This window comes from Leptosomus discolor, chromosome 1 (assembly GCF_034619465.1).
Source record: "Leptosomus discolor isolate bLepDis1 chromosome 1, bLepDis1.hap2, whole genome shotgun sequence".
Lineage (NCBI taxonomy): Eukaryota > Metazoa > Chordata > Aves > Leptosomiformes > Leptosomidae > Leptosomus > Leptosomus discolor.
The window spans coordinates 163271325-163291278 of NC_141391.1; the positions used below are offsets into that span (position 1 = coordinate 163271325).

The 19954-nt window shown below is 44.1% G+C and overlaps 1 protein-coding gene across 1 annotated transcript; it reads left to right on the plus strand.

Annotated features, from left to right (window-relative positions):
• The first annotated feature begins 7323 nt into the window (after window positions 1-7323).
• Window positions 7324-19534, plus strand: RBX1 (ring-box 1). The gene is made up of 5 exons (XM_086469454.1): window positions 7324-7422; window positions 9732-9810; window positions 16536-16606; window positions 17926-18011; window positions 19360-19534. Exons 1-5 carry the CDS (start codon window positions 7345-7347, stop codon window positions 19370-19372), a joined length of 327 nt encoding a protein of 108 aa, XP_086325580.1. The 5' UTR covers window positions 7324-7344; the 3' UTR covers window positions 19373-19534.
• Window positions 19535-19954: the final 420 nt, after the last annotated feature.

Below are 19954 nucleotides of genomic sequence, written 5' to 3' on the forward strand. Positions count from 1 at the left end.
TTTCTAACCAAAGGCTGCTGTTTGATGGGCATTTGCAGAAGCTGCCTTTACCAGTCCAACCCCCAGCAGGAGAAATGTTTCTAAATGCAAAGGTAGGTGCTTTGTCACTCAAAGGAAGGTAAAAGAATGAGGCTTTGTTTTTTCTGCTCCAGGGAATGAAAAGGGTCTGGTAACGGCTGATGGTTTGAATGTGTGTGGTATTGCCAGATCTCTGGCCTCTTTCTTTTTCCAGCTTTCCTAGTTCCTCAAAATTAGTTGTAATATTCCGATTCAAACCTGTGCAACTGGTTGTCTTCGATGATTGGAGACTCATGAAAGAAGGTTACGGGATGTGAGTGAACTTGAACTTAAGGATCTTCCATGATAAACTCATGAGTATTTCTATATATCGAGGTAAAGGAGTTAACTCCTTGGGAGTTCTAGTGAACTCTCACCCAATATAGAACTTTCTATGTGTCTTGCTAAAACCTCTCTGAAGCTGTTGCATCTTGTTCTGTTCTTTTTTTTTAAGTCTTGACACTGGAGGTGGGTGGAAGGGTGTTCCTAATGCTGGATATGGCTCTTTCCTCTTTCTCCTAGCAGAGATAGGAATCAGTGAGTCCTTAAACTGGGTCGAGAATACAATTTATGAATGTGGTGTGCAGAGGGAGAAATAAAAAAAAAAAAAACCCACAGTGACTGAAGTGAGGAGAAGAAGGGAATATATCACTTTGCAGTGGTAAATTACTGCAAGCAAAAATTACCAAAGCACTAGGCCTTTCACCTTACACTTGTTTCTCTGCTCGCTCCTATTTTCTGCATTTGCTGAAGCTGTCAGGTTTGGGGAGCCTTGTGCTTTCTGATCAGTGAAAGCTTGCTGCTTCAATTGGCCCTTCTTTCCATTTGGGTTCTGGAGATACAGTCGTGCTGACCTTTGAACTTAAAGGAAAGGATGTTTGACACAGCAAGATGTGTTCAAGGTATATGAACCTGCAAAGAAGTATGAGAGTTTATTAATTTATTTTATTGTTCAGTATAGAACTGGCAGGCAGATGATCTCTTGTGGGATTCGCTGACCTAGATGCAGTAATGAACTTTCCAGTGGAGTCCAAAGTAAGGCTAAACTCAGTATATTGTCTTTATCTAGGCATTCACGACAGAGAGCGGTTGAATGCCAGAAACACTTGAAATCCTGCCTTCTGAGAACTATGTGAGTTAGGTACCACAATTTGTTGTTCCTGCTTATGCTGGTATAGGAGGCAGGGGACTGCTGGCTCCCTCACTCTTGGCTTCTTTTGTAATATCTGTATAGTTTTTGTACCAGTAATTGCCATGTATGTGGGCCACCCAATTTGTTTTTCCCATTGCCCCATTCCTTTGTGTCTTTTCAAGAAGTGGTATAAAATTAGCTATTTTTTTTTCCCCTGAAATCATATCTGAACGCCACCTTCAAGTCCCACCACCCCCCCCCCCCCCAAAAAAAAAAGGTTGGATTTGGATTTTTACGGTTTTCACTTGCCAAATGGTGCCTTTGCTATGACTAATAGGGGCATCAACAAAATGTTTTTACTGATAGCAACATCTCTCGTATTGTGACAAAGAAGGGTGGCAAAGGCTGATGAATTCTGTCTCGTTGAGCAGGACCTGCATTTAGGAACTTGATTCAGTTAGAAGAGATCTTTGGAGGAATTTTGGGATACTGTATTTTTTTGGAAAAAGGGCAAAGAATTAATGGGGGAAAGTAAATGCAAAGCTGTACCTGGATGGCTCTCATCTCCTTTCAAACAGCATCAAAACTTTTGACTCAGTGGAGGTAGCTTCCAGACCTCCCTTTGCTGATAATGTTTTTTTCTGATTTTAGTGCTTATTCCCTCTCTGTGACTCTCTCCCCACATTCAAGACTGTCAGGGAGAAGGTGTAGATAAGAATATCTGTAAACAGTGTTTTAGTGTCTCCCACACAGCAGTCTGGAACTGCCTCTCCTCTTGTTACTGAAGGTTCATGGATTTCCCGAATCAGTAGGAGTTCATTGATTTATATGCAGGCAAGCCTGTGTTACTACTTTGGTTACTCTCGTGGTTTTTCCTGGCTACTGTTAATTAGCTTGGCAGATCTTCCAATGCTGCTTACATGCAGTAGTAGATGAATATAACTACTTGTATGGGGCTATCATAACATTCTCGTTTTTTTGGATCCTCCTTAAAAGGATAAAAGGCACTTGGAAAACTCCTGTCTAAGCAACGAAGGGGATCCAGACTGTAACCCGGTACTCAAATGATGTCTCTAGTGTGGTTAGTGGTGCTGTCTCCTGCACTTGGACTATGCCATAGCCTCTTGTCACCTCATGCAGTTCTGCTGGGATGTTCCGGTTAAAAACAACCACTCCCCTGCTACCGCTTTCCTGTTACCCTCTGAAAGACTTGCCCTGTCTCTGAATTACAGCCTCTGTCTCTGTCATCTCTTCAGGATCCCAGATCAGGTCAAAGCAGGACTCTCACTCTCTCAAGCCCTCACTCTTTCCTGTGTGTGCATTTTTTATCTTGGTTGCTGTAGGCAGTCTCACCCTCCCACCTCTTCTTCAGCCTTGTGACTAAACGAGGCGACCAGGCTGCAGCTGACCTAGAGTTATGGTGGTGGCTTTTGGGCCCATGTCTTGTCTGCCCAGGCTACGGGCAGCATGGAGAGCCCTGGCTCCCCTGGGGACCTCTGGCGCAGGCTGCGAGCCTGGCTGTAAAACATGTCCTCTCCTCTGAGCAGAAGCTGGGATGCTGGTTTCTCTCGGGAGGTGGCAGCACAGCCAGATTCGATCAGCATCTGCAGCTTGGCGCCCAGAACTGCAAAGGGGTGGCAGGGAGGAGGTGGGGTTGGTGTTGGATTCCTTCTGAGGTGGAGGTCCTTAGTCGGGGGCAAGGATTAGGACGGGGAGCATGGGGGTGTCGATGCATAGGAGGGATAGCGTCAAACTCTTTCTTGGAGTGGAGCGGAATCAGCCCAACATCCTCACTGTACTGCACTGGGGTCCGTCTATCCTGATCCCGTTTCTCTGTATCAGCTGCAGCTGATTGTCAGGCGTGGTGTGGGGCTGAGATGCCCACTGTGGGGACAGTGCCACTTGTTGAGCCTAGAGCCACACCCTCAGCTGCTTTTTTTTTCACATGTGGGGAAAGGCTGTCTGCAGGAGATTGGGCACAGTCATTATGTATCGCGGTTTTTGCAAGCGCCTACTTACTTACCTGCAGGCTGCCATGATAGTTGTATGTTATTTTATCTGCAAGTTATCAAGAAGCTTTAGGTTAAATGCCATGAGAAAAGAAGAGCAACAATTAGTCACCATCCCATTAAATACTACAACTTGCTCCTCTCTCAGAATCTCGTATGTTCTTTTTAGCTAGGTTATTGGTGGCTGAAGGCTCCATTTCTCTCCTGAGGTTTTAGTAATGGACTGCAAATCCAGGGGTACTGGGGTATAATGTGACCATCATCTGGAAAACATGCACAGAGGCAGGGGGTTTAGGTTTCTGCAGAAACCAAGCACAGTCTGGTCCAAAAATCTATGGGATATATTGCTTAATCTACCCTTCCGGCAGCTCTGTGAATTCAGCTTTTCTATGCCAAGCACACTGAATCAGCTGGGGATGATACAGAGTCTTGATGGGAAGTTGTTTGCTTGCTTTGTGAACTTCGAGAAGTTTTGTGGCAACACAGAAAGACAGTAGGTTCACTTTTGCCCCAGTGGTCAGTTGTGAAAGTTGTTTGTGGGTTTCGGCATCCAAAAGCAAAGGGTGCTAGAAATATCAGCTCAGTCGATTCAGATGGTTTTAGTACCATCAGCAACTGGAGGGCAGCCAGCCAGCCCTACAGTTCTTTAAAAAGTAATAAAATGCACCTGATTTTTACTCCTTGGTTTGCAACCATCTAATGAGAACTAGTCTCACATACCAGGTAATTCCTGCTTGACACTGCTTAGGGCACCACTGAAACCACACCTTAAGCAGGCAGAGCTGAGAGGATGAAGCACAGAAAGGCAACAGAAAAAACTGGAGGTTTGTATGCACATAGAAAGGGGCTTTGCTCCTGGCAGTCTTGGAAGGCCTGTCCCTACTCTCACGACTGTAGAGCGAAGGAGAGTTGTTGCTCTGATGGGTGTTTGAAAGTGTTACAATTCTCTCCTCTCTTTCAGAACAGTTTTGTTCCTGAGAATGACCCGAGTGCCCCAGAGAGATCCTGCGGCCCTGGTGTGCACGCTGAGGATGAGTCGTGGTAACAGAGGATGTGCCGCTCGTCTTGTCTGTGGGGCTGGGAAGCGGAATGCAAAAGGCTCAGGCAGCGAGGGCTGGAAAGCAAAGCGACCTTTCCTGTGTGCATTTTCCTTCTGACTCAGTTCCGGGGGATCCTCCTGCTGCTGCGTGGATCCCTCTGTTCTGCTGCCTTGGAGGGACAAGTTTGGTCAGTACCACAACTACCAGGCCTTCTGCCCGGTTCCTGTGTGGGTGCAGTTGTGGAGAGCCAGGACTGCAAGCTGCTGCCCCTCCACTAGCAGTTCCACAGCAGCACAGCCAGGCACACACGTTCAAAGGGTGCAGGTATGGGGGGCAGGGGCGGAGGGGGAATAATTTGGGGGATAAATCCCGCATATGAAAATGTTCATTGCTGCAGGAAAAAAAAAAAACCAACAAAAAAAACCCCAAACAAAACACACCAACAGAATGAATGTAAAGAAGGGCAATGACCAAAATGAAAGACACTGGTTTTGGAAAGTAATTGCACTGGAGCCACCAGGTTGTTGGTACCTTGCCTGTTGGAACAGTTTTTGACAACTGAGGGGGGGGGGGTCTCTCTTTTTAATTGGGACTAACCACGTTCAGAGCAGTTGTCATACGCCACCTAGTCTGTCTGTCTCCCTGCCTTTTCAGCTTCCAGTCTTGCCTTTTCCCCCAACATGTCCTGGTGATTTGAAAAATGATCCATTCTTCAAAGCATCCCTGGTAATTTGGACCACAGTGTTGTATTTCAAGGCTGATGCTTTTCAAAGCTGTGCCGTTTCTTCTGCAGCAGCTACTGACACCTCCCTATAACATATAGCCCTAGGAGGGGGAGAACAGGTCTGAGGGGCTGCACTTTTCCTAGGAGGAAAGAAATTAGAGATGGCTCTAAAATCAACAGGAAACAGACTATTTCACATACAGTAAAGAGGGTAGCTCAGACCTTTTTATGAAGTGCTGAACTATTAGGGAATACTATTGCTAATTTCACTTTGCGAAGCACGCTGGAGATCTCTCGATGCACTTCGCATTGTTGTCATTATGTATCTGCATACATGCATCAGTTACGTATTATTTAAATAAGCATGCAGATATATGTTCTACTCTGCACCATGTTTGTTATCTTTTTTCTGAAAACACCACCACTTTTTTAGCAAGACTTAACTGAAGATCTGCATTGCTATATTCTTTTTGCTGCCAGATACAGAAAGATAAACCCAGACCGTATGATTGCTGGCTGCATGGCTTTTACCCATTGGCAACCATCTCCCCATGGTGACATCAGCTGAGGTGGGAAGACTATAATTTTATATTGCAGTACTCATTTAAAGTGAAAATGAATGTTAACATTTCTCTGGTATGCATGTGCCCTGGTGTACATGTTTGCTCAACGTCCTGGTCTCCTGCTGAGCAATGACTACTGGGGACATTACCATACAGATTTAGGGTTAAAAGGAATGTTTCTATTAAAAAGAAAATATTGCAAATTCTGCTTGGAAAAGAGCTATTTTCTTGAAGGTGAAAAATCAATTTTCTCAAGCACTCACCTCCCATTTTCAAAACACTGCTTTGCAGCAGCCTTCACGCTACAGTCCTGAATAAGGAGCAAGAGGACAAAAACCTGAATCCGTGCAGCTTCATTTTATTTTTAGCAATAAGAGACGCACCATAACTGAGCAGCATCTGGGGAAAGGGGCAGTTAAGTGAAACGGAAGCTTTCTGTGTAGATAACTAGAGGTGTTAAAGGGTGTATAAATGAGAGGGGGCATTTTTCTTCAAACTTACCTTTACTCTGTGTGTGTTTAACTTTCAGGTTCAGCCCGACCCTATGAACATTTAGGTATGTGCTTAACTCAAGGCACAAGTGTTACATGTCTTTCAAGTACAAATCCCATTGAAAATTATTCCAAAACATCCACTGGCAGCACCATCTTGTTCTTACCGCAGGACCCTACTTCAGTTTATTTGAAGACTTGTAGACATCCCATCCCAGTGGGCACTGGATCTCAGGTGAAAGCTGGTTGCATACAGCAAGATGGAGACAGACTGGAATAGGCTGTTTGGCCCAAATGTTTGTGATGGGTACAGTATCGATATTGCTTGCCTGTATGCCTATAGAAGAATACCCTTCCTGTGCTTCCACTACCTCCTCCTTCCTGCATCCATGCAGCAACACGGTGCACAAATTGATTTAAAAGGGTTGACTCTGCAGAGAGACAGCACGTCTACCTGCCAAAGCTGGGTGGCATTTCAAGACCTGCTGTTGTCCCCCTGGGGAGTATCTTCCCCTCAGATCCCGTACCTTGGGGAATACTACTACTGACCTTCTTGGAGAAGTATTTTGAGCTGTACCGACGGGGAGAGGAAGCTCCCACGCAGGAACAACGGTGAGGCGGGGCCGTTTCCCCCCCCCCAGCGCCCCTCACCTGCCCCACGTCCCCTCCTTCCCTGCCGCCCGAGCCCCGCCGCGCCCCGTTCCCCTCTGCCGCCACGGCCCCGCACCGCTCCCCGCCTTCCTCCCGCCTCTGCTCGGCCCCTGCAGCTGCCCGAGGCGAGGTGAAGGCCGGGCAGCAGCGGCCCGGCGAGCCCTCCCGGTGCGGTACAGTACAGCCAGCCCGCCCGCCCGCAGCACTTGCTCCCTGGCCGTGGGGAAGCGACAGCGGCGCTCGCCGCCGAGCCTGAGGGAGCCACGGAACCGATGATGGCGGCGGCGGCGCCTCCCACCGCTTCACCTGACGGACGACAAGGCCCGGCCAGCCCCACCGCTTCTGGTGCGTGCCCCTTTAAACGCACCTCCCCCACCCGCTCCTCGCGCGCCCCGCCCCGGATTGTGCAACCCCGCGGGGGAGGGGGGAGGGGAATGAGGTAACGCCGCGCGGCCCCGCCCTGGCCGGCGCCTTGAAGAGCCCGCGCCACGTGACCGCACTCCCGGCCTCCCCCCGCGACGCGCCCTCGGCCCTCCCCGCACCTGTTGGCGACGGGGCGGGGCGAGAGAGGGGGCGGGACCCGGAGGGAGACCCGCCCACCCCTTCCTCTCGCCGTCCCCACGCCCTTCCCCGCCGCGCATGCGCGCGGAGCAGGACTGGCGATTCACGCATCCAAAATGGCGGCCGCGATGGATGTGGACGCCCCTAGCGGCACCAACAGCGGCGCCGGCAAGAAGCGCTTCGAAGTGAAGAAAGTGAGGCCCGCCGGCGCGCTACTCCAACTGGCCCTAGAGGGAGGGGGAGGCTGGCCTGGTGGCGGGGATCGGGGCCGGGGAGAGGGCGAGTTCCCGCTCCCCTCACGGAGCCGGGCGCCCGGTTCCGCACCGGCGGGGCGGGAGGGGCGGGGCGGTACCTGCGGGCAGTCTTGGCATGCGTCCGGGCCAATGGATGAGGCGGGCCGCCGCACGTGGAGCGGAGGCTGACCAATCAGCGGGCGCAGCTGGCGTAGGCCTCGCGAGCGGGAGGAGGGAGGCGTGAGGGGGCTGCCCCTGTTGGGGGGCTCCGCTACCCGCCCCTTTCGGGTGCTGCCCGCCGTGCCCGGCCTCGGTAGCTCCATGCCCTCCCCGGCCGGGCCCCGCTGCGCGGAGCCTCTGGGCAGCTGGGGCCGAGGAGCGGGGGTGGAGTGCCGCCTCCTTCTCGGCCCCGGCCGCCCTGGCCCAGCCGCCCGAGCTGCCCCGTGTGCTGCGTAAGACGCTTTGCGCAAATTTGTGTGGCTGGTCAATGATTTTTTTTCGTTTTCTTTAAATCAAGCCGTAACAACGTGTGTGTAATCAGGAAATGCTCTCCTGTCACCCTGGCTTTGTCTGCTTCCCCAAACCAGCCGTACTATTGCTTTTCTGTCCAGTGCCGCCAGTTTGTCTGCCAGCTGGATGGTGGCAATAGTCCGAGCCTGTTACAGGAGGGTGCAGCGGAAGTAGGGAGGCTGTGGGGGCTTGTACTAAGGTAGAATTTGAGGAAAAATGATCCCCGGACTGAATATCGGCAAACATTTCCAGTGGTTCTTGCTTGTAGGTGTTGTTTGTTTGAAATGCAGCTGTTATCAGTGATGATGGAAACCCCTAGCTCTGGACAAGGCTGCAGGTCTGTGCAGAAGAAGGTGTTTGGATGACGTGATTGCTTGTTCTTTGGAAACAGGGACAGATATAATAGCACGTGAGAGGAGAAGGAGGCGGCATCTTTTATGTGTCACTGGCATTCCTTCTCCCCAGCAAGGTACAAAGGCGCATTTGTTGCATGTGTGGCTCAGTACAGGTCCATGGGTTGTAAGAGTAGCTTATGGTGGGACAAGAGATTAAGTACCTGAGAGTGTAGGAGAGGTAAAGTGCTGGGAAGTTTTATCCTAATTGCCTTGAAGTGTGGATGAAGTCCTTGTGAGATGAGTACCTCGTCCAGAAGGCTGGCTAGGCTTGAAGTTGGAAGATGGTGAGAAAAAATGAGATTGCTACCAACCCATTTCCTAAAAGATCTGGTAGTATTGTGGTGACTTTTTATACCAGTACTATTGAAAAATTGAAGTGCTTATCAATATTTGGCAGTCTGCTTTCCTCCTCCAGAATCCTGAACTGAGGGGAAGCAATGGAAACATTGAGACGTAAATGGAACAGGGAAGATTTATTGTAGTACGGTCAATACAATCAAATATGAAAAAATGGAGGGAAACAAAGTATCTGGACTACTTATGTAGTAAATGTAGATTTTGGATTGCTTTGAATATTGAAGACAAGCCCACGTAGTCCGTGAATTTACAAAAGAACTGTTTATGTTTTTTTGTGGGGAGGAATAAAAAGGCACTATGTTTTTCTGCATAGCTTAACTTAAAGTCCTCATTCTGAATCCGTTTTCTGAAATTGCCATGGAAATTTGTAGCCAACCCTTCCCCTGAGGTAGCATGGGACAGAGATATTCCTTGTCTTTGAAAGATTAATTTGGTAGTACTTTCAAATTTCAAACAGTCTTGCTGGTAGGTCATTGCCTGGTAACCTTTTTGCAGAGGAGATTGTTCAGGAGTCAGCCAAGGGGGTCATTAGAGATGATTTTAGTTTTTGACCCCAGCTGCTTTGGGGGGTGATTACTAGAAGAACTGCTTCACTAATGGAAATTCCTCTTAACAAAATGGCATCTGGATTGGCCTTTCTCCAGGGCACTGTCCTTTCCATCAGAATTGAGGATGTGAGCTGCATCCTTGCCTCTGGATCTTGAATAGAAATGCAGATGTTTTCATTTGTTACACAAAAAAGGGGACTATGGGAGTTACCTTGTTTCTGAAGTTGGAAGGAGACATTGGGTCTGGGAGGTATGTGAGAAGAATGTGCCACTGCTTTCTAGTAAGCTTCTGAACTCATGATAAAGAATTGCTTTGGACATCCAAGATGTTTTTAAAAAATATCTCAGCTGTTCCATTTAAAAAAATATGTGGTGTCTTGAGGAATAACAAGGACTTCTGTGTGCTATAAATTGAGTCAAAACTATGTTTTTCTTTTTCTTTTTTCCCCCCTCTCTCTAGTGGAACGCAGTAGCTCTGTGGGCATGGGACATTGTGGTTGATAACTGTGCCATTTGCAGAAACCATATTATGGATCTATGTAAGTAAATGGTGGGGAAGACAGTTGACAGTTTTGACTTGTATGTGATGCACCGCTGAAATTTCCCCCATTGAGGGTATAATTCAGCAAATGCAGCTTTCAGTTAGGAACTAAGTCTTCACAGTGCAAATACTAAGCTCTATTTTATGTAATGCTGAACTGCTATAATCTATATTTGTGACCTCTGTTACCTTACTGCTTTTCCCTTACCCTTTTCTCGTAAAGAGTAGAATCACTTGGTACCACATCTACACATAAGATGATGTTGCTGATTGTATTTTGGATGCCACAAAGAGGAAAAGGAGCCATATTAAAGAGCCAGGAGGAACTGAAATTGTTCAGGGTTGGCAGGTATTGCTCACAAAAAGAAGTAATAGATTTTAGATCTATGGGTATCAACTTTTTGATTACACACATTAGGATGAAATCTTGTCACACTTTCTGTCTTGCCAAGAAAGGCTTGGACCAGTGACTTCATTTGACGCCTCATTCTACTAAAAGTACCTTGCATAAGTAAGTTAGTTGGTATTATAGTATGGGGAATTTTGTAGCCACCTAGAGAATTAGTTGTTCGTTTACAAAGGAAAGTAATCTAATGCCTAAATCAAAAACAATGTATTACTAGTATTAGTTTGTTTTTTTGCTGTATAATCTTGATGGTTCAATTAACAAATATGCTTGCTATGTAGGAAAATGAAGTGATAATGGAATTAAGTATACAAATTTCTATAATGAAATAGGTGTGCATGCATGAAGTCACTGGTTTTAGTCCCTTAAAGGATTGGTAATAAGTACAAAACCTTTTCTCCCTCAAAACTGACAAGATACTGTTGCCACTATAACTGTCCATCTTGTTTCGGTCATGAGGGACAGAAGACTTTTAATATACCCCAGACAGAAATTTGCCTATCTTAGTAAAATGTGAGGATTGGGGAACTCCCCCAAAATAAGAGCTGGCACAGCTGCAGTGACTGGGAATGGCCTGTCGTGATCCCATTGTGATAGTTCCGTTGCACTTTGGTTTTATGCAGTCGCCCTTGGAACTACTGGTAATGGTAACTTGCTGTCAGGAAGCTTATGTGAAAATAAAACATTTCAGAAAAATGTGACCTCAAATTTATAGTAACAGCTAGTGAGAGATGCCCCTGATTTTACATCACATTTAAATAACAATTACAAAACTACTTTCAGAAGTGTTTTTTTTTTTAGATAAAGAGCAAACACACTGTAACACACAGGGCTGAAAACAGATTAAGCAAGTTCACTTCTTTGCTTTCAGACAGATACATTTGTATTTTGAGCCACCTGCTGCCTATCCATGCCTCAGTTTATTCTTGGTTGTTAGAAAGGGAATTATAACACTAAAGAGAAGCAAATGAGAATAGGGGTTATGAAATATGCTGAGGTCCTTTGACGTAAAGATTTCCTTTTTAAGTACTTCTAACCTGTACCATCTTGAAAAGTAGTCGAGGTGGACACTGGACTACTATTTAGTCTCTCAGCTTTATGATGCATTAGAGAGGAAAGCATGTCGCTGACAGGCAAATGGAATTTTAAAGATTTTTTAGAACATAAGTTACTTTTATAGAATTTACACATGTATAGAATAAATGTATAAAATCCTGTAAATCAGCATCCACTATCTTACAACATATCCCACTTATCGTGAATAATTATCTTGATGTGTTTCGTTCTGTGAAACCTGCCTCAAATTAATGGTGCCTCCCATGAGAGACCAAATACAGTCTCATATATTTGCTATTTTTCATAAATAGTAAATAGGATGTATGAGGATGAAGGAGAGGTGTAGAGGAGCATGGAGAGATAGGAGAGTGGACAGATGTTATTTTCCAATGAAATTTGTGTGTCAGTTCTTTAAAAAATAAATCCTATCAAAATGAGGGTGGGGCTGAGAGTGTATAGGTAGATTAGGAAAAACAGTGAAGGGAAAGGGCATAGGTAACCTTTTTGTTTTCTTTTTTGAGTTGCTCAAGGGTAAGATGTTATTTGGGTATGAACAATGTTATGAAAAGCCTGGACTGCAAATGACAAACCAATATTGACAGTATACAGAGTAGAAGGGGTGCCTAAATTGGTGTTCCGAGATCAGTGTTGGCTCTGGATTTACTTACTTCCTTGTTACAGATCATTAATGTTGTTAAACAACACTTTAATTAGATTTTCAAACATAAGATGTGAAGTGATGGGAAATTGAGGAAAAATTAATAGAATGTGCAGGGAAGAACACCACAAGATGTAATTTGATAAAATGCAGGATACAAATGTCTCCCTCTCCTAGTGATGAAGAGAAACCTTGAAAGTTAAGTAACGCCAGCCATACTAATGGAAGATTAACATTATTAACATTATAAACATTAACATTATAAGGTCAGGCATCAATGTTAAGGTGTCATGCAGTTCTCCTCATGAATGTACATTATGACTTGGTAATAATATGGTCAAAGGATTCCTCCTGCCCTCTGTTTGGTTTGTATTCAGTGTACAGAAGTAGATCTACAGGGCAGATTTTTAGTGTTTTGGTTTCGTTGTTCTCTGGAAAGACCCACGTCCTATTTAGATTTTTCTTGAGCAGTGTTCTTGATTTCTTCAAAGCCTTGCTCTCCAGTGCTCTCATTGCAACATGGTAAGTTGGGGAGTGTTAACTAAACACTGCGTTTAGTGTAGTGGATTACCTTCTGGTCTAAAATGTGGAATGTAATATTGTAGCAAGGTATAGTTTTGAACTGTGTAAAATGTGCCATCAAAATACTGTCCCCTTTCTTTGATAGTAAGATGCAAAGTACCACATTTGCTGTTCCATCTTCACAAAAACAGATATATTGCATAGAGTCCAAAGAAGAATCTCAGGATGCTTAACAGATTGAAAGATTTTGGATTTAGGAGAAGAATAAACAAACAGGACTAAGTATGTATAGTTTGCTAAGTCGTAAGTAGGAGTGGAAGATGATAGCTGTGTACATATATTTTGAGAGTGTGGTACTGACAGGAAACACTGAGTGTCATACAAAGGGGTTATAAGTAGAAGGAATCATATGATGATATGATGGTGGGAACTTAGGGTAAGTATTTAGTAAAATCTGCAGATAATTCCTAAGATACTGGAGAGAATTGGAACAGGAAAATTCTCAAGTTCCTCTGAAGTTTGAAAACTTAATTGAAGAGCTCATTATGCATTTTGGGGGAATAGACTAGACTAGAATATTTCAGTTTGAAGGGACCTACGGTGATCATCTAGTCCAACTGCCTGACCAATTCAGGGCCGACCAAAAGTTAAAGCATGTTAAGAGTGTTGTCCAAAAGCCTCTTAAACACTTGGGGGCTTGGGGCATCGACCACCCCTCTAGGAAGCCTGTTCCAGTGTTGGACTAAGCTCTCAGTAAAGAAATGCTTCCTAATGTCCAGTCTGAACCTCCCCTGGCGCAGCGTTGAACTGTTCCCATGCATCCTGTCACTGGATACCAGGGAGAAGAGCTCAAGCACCTCCCTCCCCACTTTCCCTCCTCAGGAAGCTGTAGAGAGTGATGAGGACACCCCTCAGCCTCCTTTGCTCCGAACTAGACAGACCCAAAGCCCTCAACAGCTCCTCATAGGACAAGTAACAAGTGTACTTCGAGTTTATTAGCCTGGTTATTTGGGTTTTCTGTCTGTTTTCTGAGCGAGTACATGGTGTGTTAGCCAAGCTATGAGTATTTATGCCTCTTCTTCTGAATAAGCCAATGCCTTTATGACAATTTTAGAAGGCAGCATGTAAAGAGAAAGGGGAACCCCTACAGTGGTTACCCTTGCTGAAGCGGAAGCCGCTTTGAAGAGCTCTTATCATCAAATTTACCAGTGCAGTGGGCTGTTACTGTAGCTGCGAACAAAAGACATGTACTTTACTTCTGTTACCTGTCGTTATGGCTACCTAAATCTTGGGTTGCTTTTCTTGTTGGGTAGATATACAGAAGATTCCTGCAATAGAAAATGTATAGGAAGAGGGATGAGTCTTAACAGATGCCAAGATTCAGAAGTTGCCATTATATAAGAGCCATTTCTGTAGCTCCCTGAGTTGAAATGTTTCCATTGCATCTTTTACAATTATTTACGGATATTTCAGGTTTTAGCTGTATCTTTCTGCCCTCACTTCCAGATACTCTGTCGAAAGCAAGGCAACAGAAGAGTTGTTCAGTATTCCTCCAGTACCTGTTACTGTCCAACTCTTACCACTTCTTTTGGGTCAGCAGTTGGTAAATAGCTTCTCTTTCAAGAGCCAGAATCATCAGCTTTCATTCTCGGACAGAGATTGTTCATTTGTTTTATTTCTTTGTTGATACATTGTCCTTTTCTGAAATGAAGCAAGTAGGAGACCAAAAAGTGCTTCAGCTTTTAGGAGGCCCTTTTTTGGCAGCCAAAGTTAGTAGTGCCAGTCATAGTCTCCAGCTTGTTTAATGAGGGAGTTAAATCTGAGTGTCTTGGTGGAAGGGCCTTACATCACCACCACAGAACTCCTCCTTGGCTATTTCTGCAAAAGTTCATCTGTTGTCTCCTTAAGCTTTTGGGACTGTCGTGTTTTAGACTGTTATTTGCTTGCCAGCAAATGTTCGAGTAACACTAAAATGAATTTCAGTGCAGTTTTGCTTCCTTACCTAAACCAACTTTCTTCCCTCTCACTCTTAATCAAAATACAGAGTCCTTTAAAGCCTGAAAAAAAGAAAAAAGAAATGGTATTGTGTTCCAAAGCACGCAGCTCACTGGTTAGGGCCACTTAGAGAGGCAAAAATCAAAACAAGACAAAATTACGTAGAAATAGGCTAGGTGGACTTCTGACCTAATATGCCCAATATCCTGTTTCCAGCAGGGAAGGGGGAGAAGAAACAATAAAAGTATATTCAGTGCTGGAATATTTTCCTTGCTTTCAGCAGAGACTTCCAGAGTTAAAGTTTGCTTACCAGTTGACTTTTCTTCCTTCAAATGAATTTCCTCTCCTTTTCCTACTACTCATCTTCTTCCCATTTTCTGTTACTGTACAGACTCATGCCAAATATTTAAAACTTAATATAGTATGCCCCGTCATACTCAGCGAGACTATGAGTCTATACTGCAGTAACAGTAAAATTGTTACAGCAATCTTGGGTGTCGAATGTTAAACAAATGTCTAAAGTAATTGAAGCTCTTCAAGGTTCTTGAGCATCTTCCATTTTCTTAATCAGATTTCGTTCCATTACTGTGTGTATGGAGGGCTTAAGGAATTAAGACATCAGACATTTCAGGTGCACTGGATTTTGTTCTCTTCTGTAGGCAGGCCAGGGATTGAGCTTTGGACTTCCTGCCGTGATATGTCATATCTTGATGTAAGCCATGTAGTAAATACAGGTGCATTCAAATCTTGCAGAACAGTTGTTGCTACTGAGTTTCTTTAGACCTCAGTCTTGTTTTGAGTAGCTCCTCTTGGCCAAGGTTAACTGTTGTGTCTCACATCTCGGGAAAAATCGGCCTTTCTCTTACTTTGTTCATCTTCACACCTGAAAGAGAGTGAAAAATGGAGAAAGGGATGAATAGGACAGAGCAAATAAAGATCACATTTTTCACCCAAACCTGTGTGGTTTGGAAGTTTTTGAGTCTTTAATTGGTGAATCAAGTTCCTTTTCCTCTGAACGTATTTGGGCACACAAACAGTGAATGGAGAATTGGAGCTCATTCAGACATTTTCTTTGCCAGAAAAAAAAAGATCTGCGAAACAAGCGAGCAACAAGCCCATGCATTGAGTTCTAAGCTGATCATCCATCAGCCTGTGTTTTTGAATCATTTGGGCTTGACTTTTAAAGAAGGCATCTTTTAGCAGGAAGTCAAATGTTGGTCTCCTAAGTTTGTGCTGCTGACTGTGGAGGGGTTGGAAATATCTTTTTTTTTTTTTTTTTCTCCTGAGGTTTCTTCATGAGCTGGAGCAGAAGTGAATTGTTCAGGCTCTAGAATGGAGAAGCAGGTTGCTGGATTTATTTTCTCAGTGCTGTTCTTCCTTCTTTCCTCACTGTCTCACGTCTCCTTCATCCATGCCATCTGACACAAAAAGGAAAACATAACCCAAGCCCGTAAATAGTCTTTAGCCTTTTTGGGGTCATCCTGGGTGCTCAGCTCCAAGGTATAAAAAATTAAAACCATACATTTTTAAACTGTGTTTCCTATTGTGTGTTTTTGGGATGTACTTATCTGACACAAGACTACAGAAAAAAGATGGGCAAACTCCAGCATTATGTGAGCAAATTAATTTGTAAATATAACTGATAGTGCATAATGTCTGACAAGACAGTGAATTTATATTTAGAGAAACCTGAGTAGGAGGTTTAAGTAAATGTACCTTCAACTGATCATCAGAAGACATCTCCTAAAACACAAGAGGAAAAAATTAAAAATATTCTTAAAATTTGGAAAGCAGGCACATGTTATCAGTAGAGGAGCTATGTACTCTTGCCCTCTGGAAGTTTGGAATACTAAAAAAGTAGAGGAGGGAGGAAAGCAGGATGAAGTATATTTTGATCTGATACTTTTGGGAAAACAGTACACATTAAACCACAGCTTTTGACACTTTCTGATGTAATAAATGCAACAAAACAACGAGTTCTTTTTGTATTTTTCTCCTCACTTGCTATTAGGAAGAAATCTACCAGTTGATGTTGCATGTACATCTTCTCCTCCTGCATATATGTGTTTAATCTTTGTTTTCACAGGCATAGAATGTCAAGCAAACCAAGCATCAGCTACCTCGGAAGAGTGCACAGTTGCATGGGGCGTCTGCAATGTAAGGAGAACTATTTTATTGCGGAGCTCGTGTGGTGATGCTGTCCCCTTTTTTCATGACTCGGGACAAAACGAGTTCTGTAAAATGTTTCAGATAATCCACCAGAAAAAAAGAACTTTAAACACCGTATGTTTAGTAGAGTGTAGAAAGGAGAGAGAGAATAGAAAAATAGAGAGAGTGAAAGTTGGAGAGGCATAATATGGAAGAACAGAAGAGAAGGGAGGAAGATAGGCCTTTAACACCCCCCCCTCCTTTTTTTTTTTTTTTTTTTTAAAGAATAGTAGATCTTTCATTCTGAGCATGATTTTCCTGATCAAGGTTCTGCCTAGGAGCCATGCCTTTTTTTTCCTGGTAATAGGATTACTTGGATGTCGGCATGCTTGATTTGTCTTTGCGCAGGCTGATTCAAGGAGTCAATATGGGGTAACGAGGTGATTTGCTTCCCCTTTTGGAGGAAGATCAAATCAGTTCTAGTGTATAATCTCCAGCTCTTCAATTTGTTGCCGTATGCACTCCTTTGTACATGGACCCACTAGCATGTGAACTCAGACTTGCATACCTCTTGGCTGGCCTGTGCCTGAGTTGGAAGATAAAATTTTCCATAATGGAATAACTACCTATTCCTTAGTCCCATCCTCACTATGCTGTGGGATCAAGTTACAGCGTGATAATGCTGGAACAGGATTATAAATACTGCAATTCTGTTTGTAGGGGACAAGAGCAACTTTTTAAACCGTGTCAGAATATTCTAGTGTCAAAATTACGGTTTTGTGCGCAAGAGTCACCATGAGCAGAGCCTTGTTTTTAAGTAGCTGTATGGGGTATGGAAAAGGGTGTCCTTGTTAAACACATAATAGAGATATTTTTTTTCTTTCTAATTTTGCATGTTCCTTTTATTCAGGCTTTGGTTTGTCCAGAAGACTGGCAGAAAGCTTCTGTGTATATACATACTTATCATCCCTGCTACTCACTGTGAAATCCTCTTTCTTGTCTTTCTGATTATGCTTCTTATCAGCATCTGCTCTGCCAATTTTAGCAGCTGCTAAACTCTGCGTTCTCTGGTTCATCAGAAGTCAGTCGGTTGCCACTGCATGCACTGTGGAACAGCTCCCTGCTGCCATTTCGCTGGTGTTCCTTTCCTCTCTGAAAATGTGGATCAATTCCTTGGTGTTTACCAGTGAGATGGCTGATTAGTCCTCCCCACCTTTGTCTGCAAACACTTGCTACCCTCTTCTCACAGTGATGCCTTCAATGGTAGTTTTCACATTGAGATACGTTCACGTGTTCTGAAATGATGTGATCTGAACTTTCTCTTCCAGCATGCTTTCCACTTCCACTGCATCTCTCGCTGGCTCAAAACTCGCCAAGTATGTCCGCTGGACAACAGGGAATGGGAGTTCCAAAAGTAGGTATCCTGCACAGGTTTCAAGATGAAAAATCCAATTGTCCTTCTGTTAATAGAAATGTCAGATATATGGGTAGTCTCTCTCATTTGTGGGTCTGAGGGCATAGTTGCTGTTGGGAAAGGTTTTTTTCTCCACCTTACTGTACAGGGACCTTTCCTTAGTCACTCGGTGCTAAATGAGCTCTGAAGGAAGCCCAAATAGCTGCGGGGTAAGTGGGAGTTGTTAAAAAATGGTGATTTCTATTGACATTCTCTCTAAAGAATGGAGAGCAGAAGAGAAATGGAATTCACTGGAAGTGGAGCCTCAGATGAATACTGTACTGCCGCATGAGCAATTTGGGTTTAGAAATGACCTGAATTTAGCTGCTTGTGTTCCAAAGCATTTCTGCTGAGGTGCCAGAAGTCTTATTGGGTCCCTCTGTATCTGATTTGTTTTATAACTCTAATAGGCTCAGTGATTAATACAGCTGATTTCCTAGAATCTGGAAATCAAACGTCCGTGTAGCCATTGCTACAGCCTTGCTCAATTTATTCATAATTTCTGTTTTCTTTGTTTTGCTTTGTGGTTTTGGAAGGTCTGTTGTTAGAATAGTATTAGGAGATCTATGGATGGGGATCTTTTTGAGGGGGACTTGTATTTTGAGAGGCAGTTGTACAGAGAATAGCTAGGAAGTTTGCCTCTCACTTGTGTCATTCTGCACCATTTATCCATTAATCTTTTCTTAACTGTGGATTTTCCCTCTCAACAAAAACACAAAAATACTAATTCTAACCAGCATCCAGATTAGAACAAGACAAAACAGATACTGTAGCTGTTCAGGGTTGTCTTTGGGATCTGGTTCACAACCAGTTGTGCAAATTGGCATTGACATGACAACTTGAGTACCATAGTTTTGATAATAAGATGTTTTAATGAACACTTAATGAAAACCGAACCCATGTTGCCTGGGTAGTGACTTAAGATTGCGTGGGCGGCATGATGAAAATTGGAGACATGAATGAGTATCTTGTTATGGGTGCTCAGTAATACGTCTGGGTCTATGACAAGCCTTGGCTTTGTTTTCATGCAGGATATATTTGAAGTGGGATTCAGGGCAAAAGATGATACTGAGGGTCTCTTGCATATGATACTGTGAGTTGCACAGGCTCTCTTCTAACTAGTGTCTGGATAGACTTTTGGGGGAAGTGAAATGTGGACAACTTCCTAAGGTTTCCATAACATAGCATTTCACCTTCATCTGGCTTACATGTTAACTACATCGTGGTAGAACGAGAATAAATCTGCCCAAATCAGCACTAGTACGAAACATAATTTTTAAAAAAGCATTAACGTGTTCTGTATTTGCAGGTATGGACACTAGAGTGATGGTCACCACGCTTCTTGTTACGTCGTCAGCCTCAGTTGTTCTTGGCACTTCGGGTTTGTTTTAGCAACTTGAAAACATCAGTAATGTACACAATTCTTCTATAATCTTAATTTCTCCCTGTTGTATACCATGGAATAAAATCTTGCTGGAGCTTCCTGTCAAAGTGTTTTGTCTTGTGTTCAGGAGTGGGCAGTTAGTGAATGAGGGAGGAGAATTATCTGCAGACTAGGGGCTTCAGCTAGGCAACTCTTAAGCTGGGCAGCTCTTCTTGTCGTTGTGCCCGGTTTTTGACTGCGAGTTTGGTCTTAACTCCCACGCAATTGAGAACCACACCTCTGGCTCACTGAGGTCGGCATTAAGCTCCGTCATGTAGTGCAACGGGTGCAGGACTTGGCCTGGCTAAGTGTAATTTATGCAAATAGCATCTCATGTGGACATGCCTTCTTGCAGCTGAGGTGAAATGATGATCTATACAATTAGGGGTTGTGTCATTATTAGAAAGTACTCTCTCTTGCTTCTGCTCTTGAGTTTGACTAGACCAGCTCCCCTGCAGAAGAAAATTTCACTAACTGTTCC